The 15,441-nt window shown below is 42.8% G+C and overlaps 1 protein-coding gene across 2 annotated transcripts in view; it reads left to right on the top strand.

Annotated features, from left to right (window-relative positions):
• Positions 1–15,219, top strand: part of CERS3 (ceramide synthase 3) — a 51,465-nt gene extending 36,246 nt beyond the window's left edge. For both annotated transcript variants that reach the window (XM_065412292.1, XM_065412293.1), the window contains one exon: positions 15,079–15,219. In XM_065412292.1, coding sequence (XP_065268364.1) covers positions 15,079–15,219 — 141 coding nt within the window. The remainder of the gene's footprint in view (positions 1–15,078) is intronic.
• Positions 15,220–15,441: the final 222 nt, after the last annotated feature.

Genomic DNA, 15,441 nt, shown 5'->3' with positions numbered 1-15,441 from the left:
TGGGTTCTACTGGCTCTTCGAACAGTTTTTTCCCCACCTGGTTATAAGGAGTGGTGGGACTATCTCTCTAGAAGGAGAGGACCTCAGAGATGCTAGTCATGTCACTTAATGCCTATCTGGAAGGTGCTTAGATACCACAGTGATGGATGCAGGATAAGAGCCTGAATATAACAGCATAAGATTTAGGCTCTAAATGGAGGACCACTGGGAGCAGCCGTGCCTGCAGAAGAGATTTGGGCTGGATTTTGAGGTGTTCCCACTTTGAATTCCCTCCAGGAATAAAATCCAGGAAGAGGGTAAGTTTTTTGACCTGCTACTACTTGTGTGTTAGGAGTTCACATATTTCAGATACTACTTAACTTCAGAAAACATCTAGGAAGTACTTAATAATTAGAGATGGTTTAAAAAAATAAAATTTTCAAAATAGTGAACCATTTTTCACTGGAATTTCAAGTTTTGACCAGCTCTGTTAATAATTTGTGCTTCTGTAGCACCTTTCATCAGAGTAGCTCAAAGCACTCTATGAACATCTGTCAAACTTCAGAATGCACATCTGAGTTAGGTATCGTTATACCCATTTTATAGGTGGGTGAATTAAGGCAGAGCAGTTTAAGGATGAATGTTCAAGCAGTTGACCAGAGTAGCTGGGCAGATGGATGATGGGGCACATGCCTTAGGGTGAAGTAACCCTCCACGTTTTATCATGCCACATGCAAATGTTGCAAGAAGAGGTCTATGCAGTGACCAATCTTCCGGACTCATTCCAGAAAGATGGGTGTGAATGCCCTCAGTGTCCTTGCTTTATCAGCTGTGTCATGAATGGAGTCATGCAGACCTCTTATAGGCAGTGCAGCAAACCCAGGGCCGGCGCTCCCACTAGGCGACCCTAGGCAGTCGCCTAGGGCGGCAGGATTTGGGGGGCGGCATTTTGCCATCCTCGGTGGCAATTCGGCGGCGGGGGTCCTTCCGCTCCGCGTCTTTGGGGCGCTTCGGCGGCGGGTCCTTCACTCGCTCCAGGACCTGCCGCCAAAGCGCCCTGAAGATGTGGAGCAGAAGGACCCCCGCCGCCGAATGCTCTGAGGAGGAGCGCTGCCGCCTACGGCGGCAAAAACCCTGGCGCCGCTCCTGAGCAAACCCCAATGTTTTCAAAGGTACTGAGTTTGACTTCAGTAGGAGCTGCAGGCACTTCGTGAGAATAAAGAATCATATCTGTAGCTTCTTGCAATCTACCAAATGTTATGCCTCCTACCCTAGGCAATTCAACAAAAGTTTGCTTTGTTGATCTTGGGCCATAAATCAACACAGCTCTAGTGAAGTCAATGGGGCAATGCCAGTTTTCACTAGCTGAGGATCTGGCCCAACAATTGTCTGTCTGTCTGTTGACATGAAACAACTCCTTTTTGTAAATCCCTGATCTAAAAATTCCCTGTTTGTGAAAATTGCCAGCCCAGAGAAGGGGTAGATGTAGATCAAACATTTGTTTTCCAATTCAATAATTGCCCGTAGCCCATGAAAGCTTATGCTCTAATAAATTTGTTAGTCTCTAAGGTGCCACAAGTACTCCTGTTCTTTTTGCGGATACAGACTAACACGGCTGCTACTCTGAAACCTTTCTGCTCTCAGTATTCTTCATGCCTTGGCACTAGCTGACAGCTTTTATTGCTGCTCTTTTTGTGGGCAATTGGTTAACTTGTGTGTTTTAATTTCCCAGGAGACTATTTATGAAATGCTCTATTTGCTGGTTATATATATCTTTAAAACTATAAATTAGAAAACAAACAGACACCACCACCATCACAACAACCTTAAACGCTAGCCAGCTTTTAGTTCCTTCAGTTTATAATTCAAAGGAAATATGAAGGGATTGAGGGATTGTTGAAATGTGTTTCCAGTTCACAGCAGATAGTTAGGAACCTATTTCTCATATTTCCAGATGAACTCCCAGTGGACCTATGCTCTGTTAAACTGAAACAAACAAAGAAACAAAATCTTTGGAGAACACTAGTTTGTATTTAATTTAAAACAAAGGAAGGTTTCTCTCTACCTGAATCATCTATCTACTTTAAATAGGAGAAAGTCCCCTCCACAATACTCTTTTTGGCTTTTTGAGTGGGTTATTTTTTGTCCTGGAGTAATTAGTGTAAAGCCAGAGCCATGCTGAAACATATACAGCTTTAATTTAGGCACAAACAGGTTGGGTCCCATCTGCTGCCTAATGTGGCAAGCCATTCATTGCAGTCATGTAAGTAACATGTCAGCAACCAGAAGAGTTCTAAGTGCAGTCCACAGGCCCAATGGGATCCCTGGAGTTCCACAGTGTGCTCAATCGGTATCATTAATACAGAGGTGCAGCCGGTAAGACTACTGCTCTGAGTATGTTGTGCTCTATCTTGATCCAAGTGATGGTCTTCATCTTGTGTCAAGTTAAAACATTCTGTGTTGAGAACCGTGGTCTCGAAGGGCTGTATATTCATCATACAGTGGTAAAGATGAGGCCAACTGAGGTAACCAAGTTTGTACCTGATATAAGCGATAACTAAGGTGGCTATTTTCGCTAAGATCATATTTTGTGGGCATGCGGGGGTTCTTTAATTACATCTGTCTCCCAGGGTTGAATGACATGCTCCCGTATTAGGAAAACCAGAAAGAAACATATTGTGTAAGAGAGAGGCATTTGTCATTCAAGTGATTAGATATTTTGCAGGCTCTGAATAGTTATTATCATTATAGGGATTATATAAGAATGCTCATAACCAATGTGCTGTTTCAGGTACTCAACCTAAATGCAATACTATACCTCACTAAGAAAGTCAAAGTGTCTGATAAGCTGTTTTGTAGCTAATCAGGCATTCATAATAAGGAATAAAAGTGCATGTCCTGATAAAGGTTCACAACACCAAACTCTTTGGCTTAATGCAAGTTTTTGTCGCAGGGTAAAAAAAAGTTCACTTTACAAAATGGCATCAAAATGCTTATTATATTGCTCTTTGTTTCTTTGCCAACTGTGGATTTAAAATTGGAATCATTCAATAAGCAGTGGGACACTATGACTCACTCAGTACCTCCTGGGCTTTTGACATTATCGTAAAGCCACGTATACTCGAGTGCAAGATTTAGGTAGTGGATTTCAATAACACAACCAGGAGATTTTATTGAAACCACAGAGAACCTGATTAACTGAACACAATGATTTATTTCTTCTGAACAATCAATGTACTGTAGCTCCAGTTACATATATGTTGTGCTGAGTGGTAATACAAGTTAGATTTGGTAAGAGAGAATTTATTCCTTTTAATTGAAATCAAGGGCTTACTGTAACAGTTGCATCTAAAATCTGTTTTATTTTACCAGGTTATTCTTTTCAATATTTGGGGAAGTAATGTAATCATTTTTTAACTTTGTGCTCTCGAATCCCTGTTTGAGTACACCCTGAAAACTCTGCATGGGAAGCATTGGGAGTTGAGCGTGGCATAGAAGGGGAAGATTCAGTTAGTCATTTTGTGGCCACAAGATGCTCAAGATAATTAGCATAAAGATTCTGCATCTTAATTTGAAAGCAATGAAGGAAACAGTCAGACAATCCATCTTCCACTGAGGATCATAGTTAGTTACATTGGCTAGAGAATGATAAGCTGAAAGGAAAAGAATTTGTCCAATAAAACCTTCCATGCTGGAAATGTAGATCAATTTGCTTCAATCCAAATATAGACTGCTTACATTCCTGTGGAGACTAAAGGCACATTAAGTTGTAATGTTAGCTGATTGAATTGCACATGTTGAGTTTCGAGTTTTATCAACATTATAGTACTGTTTTTTGGAAAGTTACCCCCTCTATCTATTGGGACTGACTTTTTATTATCTCTCATTTTTTATCTTTGCATTGTAAGATGCTGTGGAATGTACTGCCCTTAATTTAGAAAGTCAGGATCTAGTCAACACATATTTAGATTTTGAAATGAAAAAAATGTTCTTAAGATAAAGTTAAAGTTGTAAATAGATACCTGTTAACTCAAACCCCCATTATTGAGCACATTATTGTTATAACAAATGACAAACATTAGAAAGTATGAAAATTCTGCATAAAAATTCACATGTTTGAAGGTCAGGTAATTAGGAGGTTGTAGTTCCAAAAAACTTAAACATCATTGTCATAAACATACAGCTACAGGTAGCATAAAATCCCTCCTTCACCTGTAAGGCAGTGTTTCCCAAACTTGGGATGCCGCTTGTGTAGGGAAAGCCCCTGGTGGGCCGGGCCGGTTTGTTTACCTGCCGCGTCCGCAGGTCCGGCCGATCGCGGCTCCTGCTGGCCGCGGTTCGCCGCTCCTGGCCAATGGGAGCTGCTGGAAGCGGCGCGGGCCGAGGGTATATTATTCTCAAGCCTCCCCAGAAAAGGGGGTGAAGGGGCATAGGGGGATATTTTGGGGAAATAGGAACTCCAAGTGGTTCTTTTCCTGAATCTTTGTCTAACTCACTTGGTGGTAGCAGCAATACCGTCCAAGGACAAGGAAGGGATTTGTGCCTTGGGGAAGTTTTTAACCTAAGCTGGTAGAAATAAGCTTAGGGGGTCTTTCATGTGGGTCCCCACATATGTACCCCAGAGTTCAGAGTGGGGAGGGAACCCTGACAAGCATAAAGTCAGAAAATAAATACAGTAGTTAAGATTCCAGCTTCAACCTCAGATTGGCCTCCTTGCCCCCACTTGTACACCTTTTTTGGTGGAAGAACCCTATTATCTGTGTGTGAGAAATTACATTTATCCTGAAAATACCAACAATAGAGCCACAAGCCACACATGTCTTCGTAAGATGGACCTGAGATTCCCTGGGTGTCTGAGATGGGTGTGGGTTGTAAGATCATACAGAACCACACTATTGTAATTCACGCATGCAATGGAAACTTCTAAAGAAACATACGTGTTTTCTGTTGCATGCGTGAATTACAATAGTGTGTTGTACAATGATGTAACCCTGGCTCATCTCCAGTACAAAGGTGTGAAAGAGCAAAGGGAATGAGGGCGCTGCCTGCAGGAGATTTGGAGCCAGGAGCAGGCTTGCTAAATCAGCTAACCAGAGATACGGGCACTGGGAGGGAACTGCAAGCAGCTGGTTCCTTAAAGAGAACTGAAGCAGTTGTTCGATGGAGCTGACTCTGGGAAGTTTACAGGGGAGAGTCAGTGGTGAGCGAGGCCGCTGCAAGCCGAACCCCCTGGCGGGTCACTCATAAAAAAGGAAAAGGAGGAAACTTTTTGCTCACCCAGGCTCCATGGTAAGAGCCATATCTTCTGACAGATTTTGGGGAGTTTTACTTTTGAATTATTGTCTGAATAGACCCCGACTCCCATGAGGGTGGTGGTTGAACAAGCAAGTGTGTGGAGTCTCTATAAAAGAGCCTGGAAGATGGAGAATAAAGTGCAGAGCAGAGGTACGCCACCCACAAGAGGAAGTACAGGGGGAGCCCATTTATCTCTAAAGGGTCTATAGCTGATATTAGCACAATAAATGTATAAACAGGTAACCTGTGGCCTGAATCTGAAGTATTAGATCTCTGATCAATAGTTAAAGAATGCGTGTGCAACCATCATCAGAGCAGCAGCTGGTATCCAGCCTGTAACTAGTTTAGTTTTCTAAGACTGTGGTTCAAATTTTCCTAACTTTCAAATGTTTGTTGCTTAACCTTAACTCTACATTTCTTATTTTAAAATGTGTAGCATAGAGGAATTGTGTAGTATCCCTTTAAATAGTTTGTGAGCCCTCTAGAAGCCCTTCCTGCCAGAGAGCAGTGTGTACATATGTAGCTAGAGCTTGTATGTCGTGTATCATTATTCAGACCCTATTGTGCCCAGGGAAGGGGATGACTTTATATTAGTTGTTGTATAAAAAGCAAAAGACAAAGCAAAATGTTGGAGTTTTGTTTTGCTTGTTGATGTTTATTTACAATCTTAACTCTATTTTAGGGGTGTGGGGGTGTCTGTTTCCTAGTGTTATTATTTTCAGGTATTTTAAAATTTATCTGGACAGATTTCTTTCAGTAGCAGAATTAATACTGATCCTCTCTGGCCAAAGGTGACCCCTTATGCATTTGAAAATGATTGTAGCTAGTCTAAAAGTAAGACACAGAGACAATAAAGAAGTGCTTCCTTAGGTTTGATCTACACGCACACAAGTTGTCACTTTAAGTATACTATACTACAATTAAAGTGGTATAACCCCCTTTAGTGTGGATGCAGTTATACCAATATAAAAGTGGTTTAGCTCATTCCCATAGGGGAAGGGAAATAACTGTATTGGTATAAGGCATCTTTTTATCAATATAACTGTGACCACACTAGGGCTTTTACCAATATAACAACTTGGGTAAATGATCTCACATACCCTCAACTTTACAAGCATAGAGCAGTTTTTGTACCTATCACTTCTACCACACCGAATGACCCTTACCTCTGATCCCTGACAGAAGTGAATGCCTTTTCAAGGGCAAGTCAAAGCTGGGCTGGAGATGGAATTTTGATATATCAGAAGAGCTAATAGCAGAACTTCTCTTCGGGCTTCTCTATTCTGATCGCGTCCGGGCTGTATGAATAACCAGACCTTTGCCTTGATAGGCTGCTAAGACTGCTCAGTTTTTTCTTTTCCCCATGCCATCCCTGTAATGTTTCTAATTCGGATCTGTACTTTGATGTGGTGACAGTTTAAGATCGAAGGGTGGGGCTCTGACAATTTGCAACATGGTTAGGTTCTATTGAACACAGACTGCCGAATGAGGGTGGATGATGTACTTTTCTACTACTTGCCCTTACTCTTCTAAGAGCTTGGAAGGTTCTGCTGCCAAGGCTGCATTGTTGTTTTGGTATCAGTTTTACTGATTTTTGCCTGGCTGACTGCTTTGGCATCGTCTTCCCCTCTGCTTTCACACGTGACACTTTGAATATTGGGTAGCAGATACTGGGGTCAAACCCTAGGGTTCATACTCAGGCAAAGCTGCCATTGGCTTTGATCAAAGAGGACAGGAAGGAAGAGCACTGCCCTGTGTAACAGCACTTGGAAGCCCAGTGCCTGTGAAGGCTAGGAGTTGGCTGGGAGCACGCTCATCAGCAGCACGTGCTTTACCTTGATTATAGCTATAACCTGTGCTCCCCTAAGTACAGTTCTGCAGCTGCTTGCCAGTGTGCTGGGCGCACTCTGCCCAGATAGTCCTTCACTGAAGTGGTAGGTGCTGTTTGCAGCACTCATACAAACCCCCTTTTCTTCCCCTTTCAAGCCTACATCACCCACACTGGCTATTCTGGCAAAGGACCATTCGGAATAAGAGGTTCCTTGCACCTCCATCCTCAACCCAGTGACAGCCATAATTTGGTCCTAATATTCTCATGGTGCCTTGTCAGCAGCACCAGGCAAAATGCAGAACCATGAACTGGACCAGGAGGCCAAGAAGGTAAAGACTATCTAGTGTTCACTTGCACATTTGGAGCCAAGTTCACTGCTGTTTTAAATGGGGCAGCTCCATTGACGTTAGTGGAATTTCACCCATTTATACCAGCAGAGAATTTGAAGTCCGCTCACCTCTTCAGTTATGGCCTCAGTCTGTTCCCGTGAAAGTCTGTGGGAGTTATGTCATTGGCTTCAGGGGACGCAGGACTGAGCTCTTGTGGTAGTTTATAGTATATCTTTTTAATTCAATTGTTTCTGGTTCGGGGTCGTCCCAGTGAGCTCAGAATGCATTTGCTCTTCTTAGTCCTAACTAGCTCTGATTATAAACTTGTCTAGAACATTGGACAGGATAGCCCATTAATCCCAGTTAAGGGGAAAGATAGCTAAACCACAGCAGACAACATTAGACATAGACATTAGACTTCCTGGCAGATCTCTCAGGGAATGATTATGGCTGCCATTGACCTGTAGAATCCTCAAAATGCAGACAATACCCGACATGAAAGAGCTCTCTAATCTTGCACAGGAAAGCATAACAAGCACTAATGGCTGGAAGTTAAAGCCAGACAAATTTGAATTAAAAATAAGGCGCACATTTTAACAGCAAGGGCGATTAACCTTTGGATCAACCTACCAAGGGAAGTAGTGCAGACTTCATTTCTTGGGGTCTTCATATCAAGACCGGATGCTTTTCTGGAAGATTTGCTTTAGTTAAACACAAGTTGCTGGAATCATAACAGTAACTAGATGAAATTCTCTGGCCTGTGTTACACAGCAGGTCAGACTAGACAACCTAATGGTCTCTTCTGACTTTCAAATCTATGAATTTAAGAATCATCCTTTTAAAAAAGATTTTTTTGGGGGGGAGGCTCTTTTTCTTTGTATTAACTAGACAAATTAGGCCTGATTCTCGCACTGGCATGAATTGGGGGCGACCCCATTGAAGTCAATGGAGTTACACCATTGCAAGTTTGGTGTAATCAGGCCCATTGTGTCTGTCAAGCTCCCTTTACTGTTCTTTCCGTAGGCTTTGGTGCTAGCAGTTTGCATGATACAAATTGTAACAGCAATAAAAAGGTAAGGAGCCAAAACTGACTTGACAAATACGGTTGATTTAACTAAAAGAGGGAGATTGAGCAGCAGGTGGAAGGTTAAAGAAAAGGGAAAAGATTACAGACATGTGCGGCTTTGGCCTCACTACAAATGACTCTCTTGGAGACTTTAGAGCATTAGTGTGCTTCTCGTGAACTTTGAAACCATTCACCCATTTAGAAAGATTAAATTGATTAGTCATCCAGAACATAAAATATACAGGTCCATTATGTCTGTTCCCCCAAACCCCTTATAGAAAATTCAGCCAATATTATGAAACAAAAGCACTGGTAATGAATGGCAGCCTCAACTCTTATATCTACAGTTTACCAGCTGTTAAACTTTTGGGAGTATATTAATCAGTTATAGTACAGTGGAGACCTTTTCTTTGAGTTGGAAAACACCAGCATAATATAGGATGTGCTGGGGTCAGATAAAGTATCTTGGAAGTAAAGCAGCAAAAGCCTCGGAACTGTTACATTATCTGTCATCCTTAAAGGGTCAGAGTTAAATAAGCACCAGCTCAATTCATGATAGTCTAATAGCTTTATAATAGTCCATTGTAAACAAGTTGAGTGCAGAATTGTTTTCTAGTTACAGAAGAAGTTACTGCTGCTTAAAGTTCTGTCCTATCTTAACTTCCTGTGCCCTCCAATTGCTCCAACAATTCTGCACTAAAGACAGTGTTTCTAAAGCAAGGGCTTTGCAAGTGCAATCAGTTGTTCAGAAAGCATTTGTTTGATTTAAAAGATGCAAAGGGGGAGAGCTAGATCGATTTCAGTGTCAAAATGAAAGTTTATGCCTTTGCAGTTTGCTTCCATCTGGATAGTGGTCAAGACTTGAAAAGTCATAAACCTTTCCAGAACTGAACAGGCTTACTCTGTAACCGGTGCTGTGCTCAGAACACGAAGGAAATACACACTTGCTGGTCTGAAATCCTTAGGATATTATTTCTCGTAGAGACGTTTATTGTGTTTCTGGATGATAATTCCGAATAACATATTTTGCCCTTACTGTATTTAATACCTTTCACTGAAGGACTTCAAGGGCCTAGCAAACATTGATTGACGTACTATAGGTAATTGTTGCTATCTCCGTTTTATAGATGGGGGACTGAGCCACAAACAGGTAAAATGCCTTGCCTGAGTTCAGAGTAAATCAGGTGCAGAGCTGAGAATAGGACCCATGTCTCCTAACTCCCAGTTCCACGCTATAAATGCTAGACCACACTCCACCCCTGTGGGGAGTACGGACTCATGTAGGTATAGCTATAGCTTGCATTTAGCACCTTTCACCCCAAGGCATTCCAAAGCAGCTCACAAGCTATGTACAGTTAACGGAGCAGATGGGCAAGAGAGCTACTAGCAGAGTGAAGGGCAGGAATCAACTTGTGTTCAAGCGTGCGGTGAAGAATCTTTGACCAAGCACACCAGGGCTAATGAAAAGTGGGGTGAGATTGTTAATGTCTATGTCCATTAGAAAGGGGATAGATAATAAGACGGAAAATATCATAATGCTACTATATAAATTCATGGTACAACCACACCTTGAATACTGTGTGCAGTTCTGGTCATCCCATCTCAAAAAAGATATATTAGCTTTGGAAAAGGTACAGAGAAGGGCAACAAAAACGATTAAGGGTATGGGACAGCTTCCGTATGAGGAGAGAGTAAAAAGACTGGGTCTTTTCAGCTTGGAAAAGAAATGACTAAAAGGGGATATGATAGAGGTCTATAAAATTGTGAATGGTATGGAGAAAGTGAATAAGGAAGTGTTATTAATTCCTTCTCATAACACAAGAACCAGGGGTCACCAAATGAAATTAATAGGAAGCAGGTTTAAAACAAAAGGAAGTATTAATTCACACAACGCACAGTCAACCTGTGGAACTCATTGCCAGGGGATGTTGTGAAGGCCAAAACTATAATGTGGTTCAAAAACGAATTAGAGAAGTTCCTGGAGAATAGGTCCATCAATGACTATTAGCCAAGATAGTCAGAGATGCATCCCCATGCTTAAGGTGTCCCTAGCCACTGATTGCCAGAAGCTGGGCGTGGACAACAGGTTGGATCACTCAGTGGTTGCCTGTTCTGTTCATTCCCTCTGAAGCATCTAGCATTGGCCATTGTCGGAAGACAGGATACTGGGCTAGATGAACCATCCATTGGTCTGACCCAGTATGGCCGTTCTTAGAGAAGACCAGACCATGGTTTATAAGATTTCTTTCAGAAGATTCCACACCCAGAAAACTCCATGGTACAGTTTAGCTACCTTGGAAGGAGGAAGACCTGAGTTGAGGAGTTAGACTGATAGGGCAACCACCTGTCCTGTATTTAAAGATGTCTGTTATCTGGTGATCAGAGCTTTTTAAACTATGTACTTATGAGAAGGCCCATGCGCTATGGACAAATATATCCTTTTTGTACAATAACATAACTCCTACTGAAAAAGCATCCCATGGTGACCCTTTTGTAACTTATTTTGGGAGGACGAAGTGTGCCTTTGACTGCAAGGTCTACAGAACTGTCCTTCCAAGGCCCCAGTTCAGCAATCCATCCCTGTTCAGCAAACCACTGAAGTACATGCCTGACTTCAAGCATTTTTCTTAAGTCCCATTTGCCTTCAATGGGGCGTGAGGAGGTGCTTAAAATTAAGTATATGCTTAAATGTTTTGCCTAAATTTACACATAGTTTGGCTTCACCAAACCACATTCTCCTTTAGCATTCAGCTGTATGAGCCTGTTCCAAAGCCTATTGACATCAGCGGGGTCTTTCCATTAACTGTAATGGGGTTTGGATCAGGCCCTATATTCTGATTTGATTTGTATTTGTTTCCTAAATATTTCCAGTGGCAAAAATTAACCCCAGAAAACCTTTCTGCCTTTGACCATACGTACAAAACACAGCACTAACAGGAAGTAGCAGAGGTGATCCGAATGAGATGAGACCTCATAAATTGCGTGTGGGGGAAAGGTTGCTTTTCCTTTACTCTAACTGATGACATGCCAAGTTTATTCTACAGTATTTACACTAAGATTTGTTTGTTTTGGTCCCCTTTACATGTTGTTCAGGAAGAGACGAAAGAAGAGCCCCAGGAAGTTTATACTTTGTGACGAGACCAGTGGAGTTTATTCTTTAATTTTCTTTCTAGTCCTATATGTTTCCATTGAAACGTTATATATAAAGGGGAAGTAGGATTGCAGTCAGATAAGTTACTACTGTAGTGGTAATTTATTCTTATGTCTGAATGTACTGCTGATGGATGGTACCAGACTAACAGCCCTGGGGAATGAAATCATCAGTTATTCACAAAGCCGGTACAGGATGGGTAGAAACAGTGCAATCTTCCCCGATCGTGCACCTCATCTCTGACCTGGCTGGAACTGGGATGGATGTCAATCTCCAACCCCATTGAGCCCTTGGCTGAGACTGATAACAAAGGGGATCAGCGTGTAGAGTCCGACTGTCCTTGCTATAGGAAATGTAACCAGAAGTGCAAGAGAGGGAATGCTGGAGACCTGTGTGAAATTTGCTAACTTATTTCATGTGTGGGAATATAAAAGCAATATTTAGCCACCCAATGCCCATTTATTTGTCATGGAGCTCCTGCCACCAAACACGCACCTGGGCACCGCACGCACAATAACTAAGACTCTCAAACAGGGGCCCCCTTCCCTGGTTACAAGCACCCACTTGTACCTCCCCGCAGGACAAAGACACTTCAGTCAGAGGGGCAGATGCTTAACTGATGTAAACTGTCCTCACTCCACTGATGTCATTCAAGTGCTCAGGTACTTCTCTGCCAAAACCGTTACGTTTAAAAGGAAGCAAAGATTTGGTGTATTTAAACCAAACCTTCGCTGTTTGATCCCAACTCCAGAAACTGATGCAGTGTTTTGCTTATGGCGCGGCGAGGCAAAAAGTGGAAAAGGAGTAGATTTTATGTATTATGCCAAATGTCATCAAATTGTCACTGTATTCGGATGATCTTTCTTAGCTTCTTCTAAACCTCATTGTGATGTGTTGCAGCAGATGCCAGACACCTGTTTTTAGCTGCAGGAGGGAGGTAGTTACCACCTGGCATGGTTTTGGTCATCTGAGCAGGAAGAACGAAGGACCAGGTATTCAGCATTCTTCCTCTGAGGAAAAAACCCTCCCAAGCTATTTAGGAACAAAGTCCCTCCCTTGCCCATCTGCCCCTTGCTCCAGAGAACGACCCCTTCCTTTCTCACAGGGCTTTGAATATTTATATCACTACTGCTGATACTGTAATTTTTCTAATAATAAATCTGACTTGGTTAATCTGTGTAAAACAGGAGCTTGGGGGGGGGTAAGGGGGAGTTGTCTCTTCTAAATGAGGAGGTGATACATGTGCCATGGCGCAAGGAAGAGTATTTTGTGATTACTGAATTTCTAAGAACTAGGGTAACCCCAGGAGACGTTGAGATGCAAACAGGAATTCTGGAGCTGCAGTAGTTTACACCTATTAGAAATGAGCAACTTCTTAGCTTCTGCCTCTTTGTTACTGTATTAATAATGCTTAGCACATACGTACTGTTTCTTTCATCTTCCCTGCACTTCACCAGCATTAGTTAATCCTCACAATCCCTGGCATTTGTTATTACCGTTTTCCAAATAGGGGAAATTGAAGGGGTCAAGAGACTTGTCAGGCCAAGACTGCTTTGGGATACGTCAGGATGAAAGTGTTATCAATGTTGGCCAATTATAGGCCAGTCATCTGTTTTTGAGTGGCATAGCAGCTCTGACACTTTCTAGAGTTTTCAGTTTTCCTTGTCTATTTGGCGATCTGGATGTGAGACAGAGACTACACTCACCTGTGTGATTGCTGGTCTCCTTCTGGTGATGGACAAAGATTAAAATATCCCTCCTGATTCCTCTAAACATGGCAGCGGTCTCGGATACCATTAAACATTGGGGTGTGAACGTGTACAATGTCTCCAATTGCTAACCAGCAACAAGGGTTCTTATATGGGGCATCAAAGGGATTTGGCTTTGTTACCCCACTTGCAGGAAGATTGTGAAATATTTGGGGCAGATGATACTCAGCCCTCTATCCTCTCTGCATCAAACCCAGAGGATGATCTTTGAGATGTGTCCAGTCTCTGGAAGATATTGAGGTTTAGATGAGTTGGCTGAGACTGGCTCAGTCCAGATAAAATGGAAAATGACTCTGGTTGCCTGAGGGAACCAATAGAGGAGATGTCGGCAGTCATATCTTCCCCTTTGATGGAGGAGAGTTGTCCATCCTTTATTAACAGAGCTCACAATGGTTGCTCCTGGACATCCTGATATCTGCAGCTACTGAGAGCACTTTTTCATCTTCATGTGAAAAGAAGGTTGCATCCTTTCCTACTGGGTGGTGGGCTGCACCACAGTTTTCATGCATTTATTACTTCCCCGTTGAATGGCTGCAATATGCTCTACTTGGGGTAATACATGAAAACAACTTGGACAGCATATTCATCCATAGGAGTATTTCATACATAGTTCACATTATACCTGGGTGCCATAGATAGCACTAGCTTCCATTCTGTTTCCAGGTGTGATTCAAGGTGTTGGTTCTAATCTATTAAGTCCTATGTGTATTTTGTCCTGTGTGTCCATTAGAGACCATCTTTCCTTCCATCCCTTAGCCTATCAGTTTAGAGCAGCCAGAACATATTTAAACTGACTCTCAAGTCTCTACGTTTGGCTAGTGGCAGGAAGTTCTGAGCAAAAGGCCTTCAGCACTAGTCTGACATTGGCCTTCCGCTACTGGTCTCATGCAGCCCACATTCAATGACCTTCTGTGTGTGTTGCAAGACCCATCTGCTCACACAGGCTTTTGCTGATGAGGGTGGAACACGGAGCGGTTGGTGGTGAGTTGGCAAGTGGGCATGCTGTCATTTCTGGTGTCTTTTGTACACTATCTCGACCCCAATGGTATTTATAAGTGTACTTGATAAATTAATAAATAAGTACAATTATTGGCTGGTATTTCCAAAGCCACCTAGAGCAGTGTTTCCCAAACTTGGGACGCCGCTTGTGTAGGGAAAGCCCCTGGTGGGCTGGACCGGTTTGTTTGCCTGCCGCATCCGCAGGTCCGGCCGATCGCGGCTCCCACTGGCCGCGGTTCGCTGCTCCAGGCCAATGGGACCTGCTGGAAGCGGCAGCCGGTACATCCCTCAGCCCGTGCCGCTTCCAGCAGCTCCCATTGGCCTGGAGCAGCGAATCGCGGCCAGTGGGAGCCGCGATTGGCCAGACCTGCGGACGCAGCAGGTAAACAAACCGGCCTGGTCCACCAGGGGCTTTCCCTACACAATTGGCGTCCCAAGTTTGGGAAACACTGACCTAGAGGATTTGAATATGCAGTTCGCACTAAAATGAATGAGAATTGCTTGTCCAAACCCCATAATCCATTTTTGAAAATCTCACCCATTATCTTTACTGCCCTGCCAAATGCAAGCATATACTTGGTCTGACAGCAAGTGTAATAAATGCAGTTTGTGATAGTAAATATTTGCATGAGGTGACCGTGCTTTCTTCTTCTGTCTAGGACTTGAAAGATGACCGGAGTGATGAAGAAGAGGAAGACTCCCTCACTGATAATGAAGAGTGCATGAAGAATGGCAGCAAGAATGGCAGCAAGAATGGCTGTGGGTTGAGCAGACACCAACTCTTAAACAACAATCATTAGATCCAACCCTGCACCATCTCCTGCAGTGTCGCTTGCTGTGTCCTTAACCCAACCTACAGTATAGAGCTTAAAGTCAACAGGCTTAAAAGAGTCTGTGATTGATTTATTGCTGGTTACTAGACCTGGAAGGAAGCCCATTTTAGAAAGGGGGTGGGGGGACTGCTTAACATGACAAAATGTGTTAATGACCCACTTTCTGAATTACTGCATACAAGTGTGTGA

Source organism: Emys orbicularis, chromosome 10, assembly GCF_028017835.1.
Source record: "Emys orbicularis isolate rEmyOrb1 chromosome 10, rEmyOrb1.hap1, whole genome shotgun sequence".
Lineage (NCBI taxonomy): Eukaryota > Metazoa > Chordata > Testudines > Emydidae > Emys > Emys orbicularis.
This window is presented reverse-complemented; position numbering and strand designations above follow the sequence as displayed.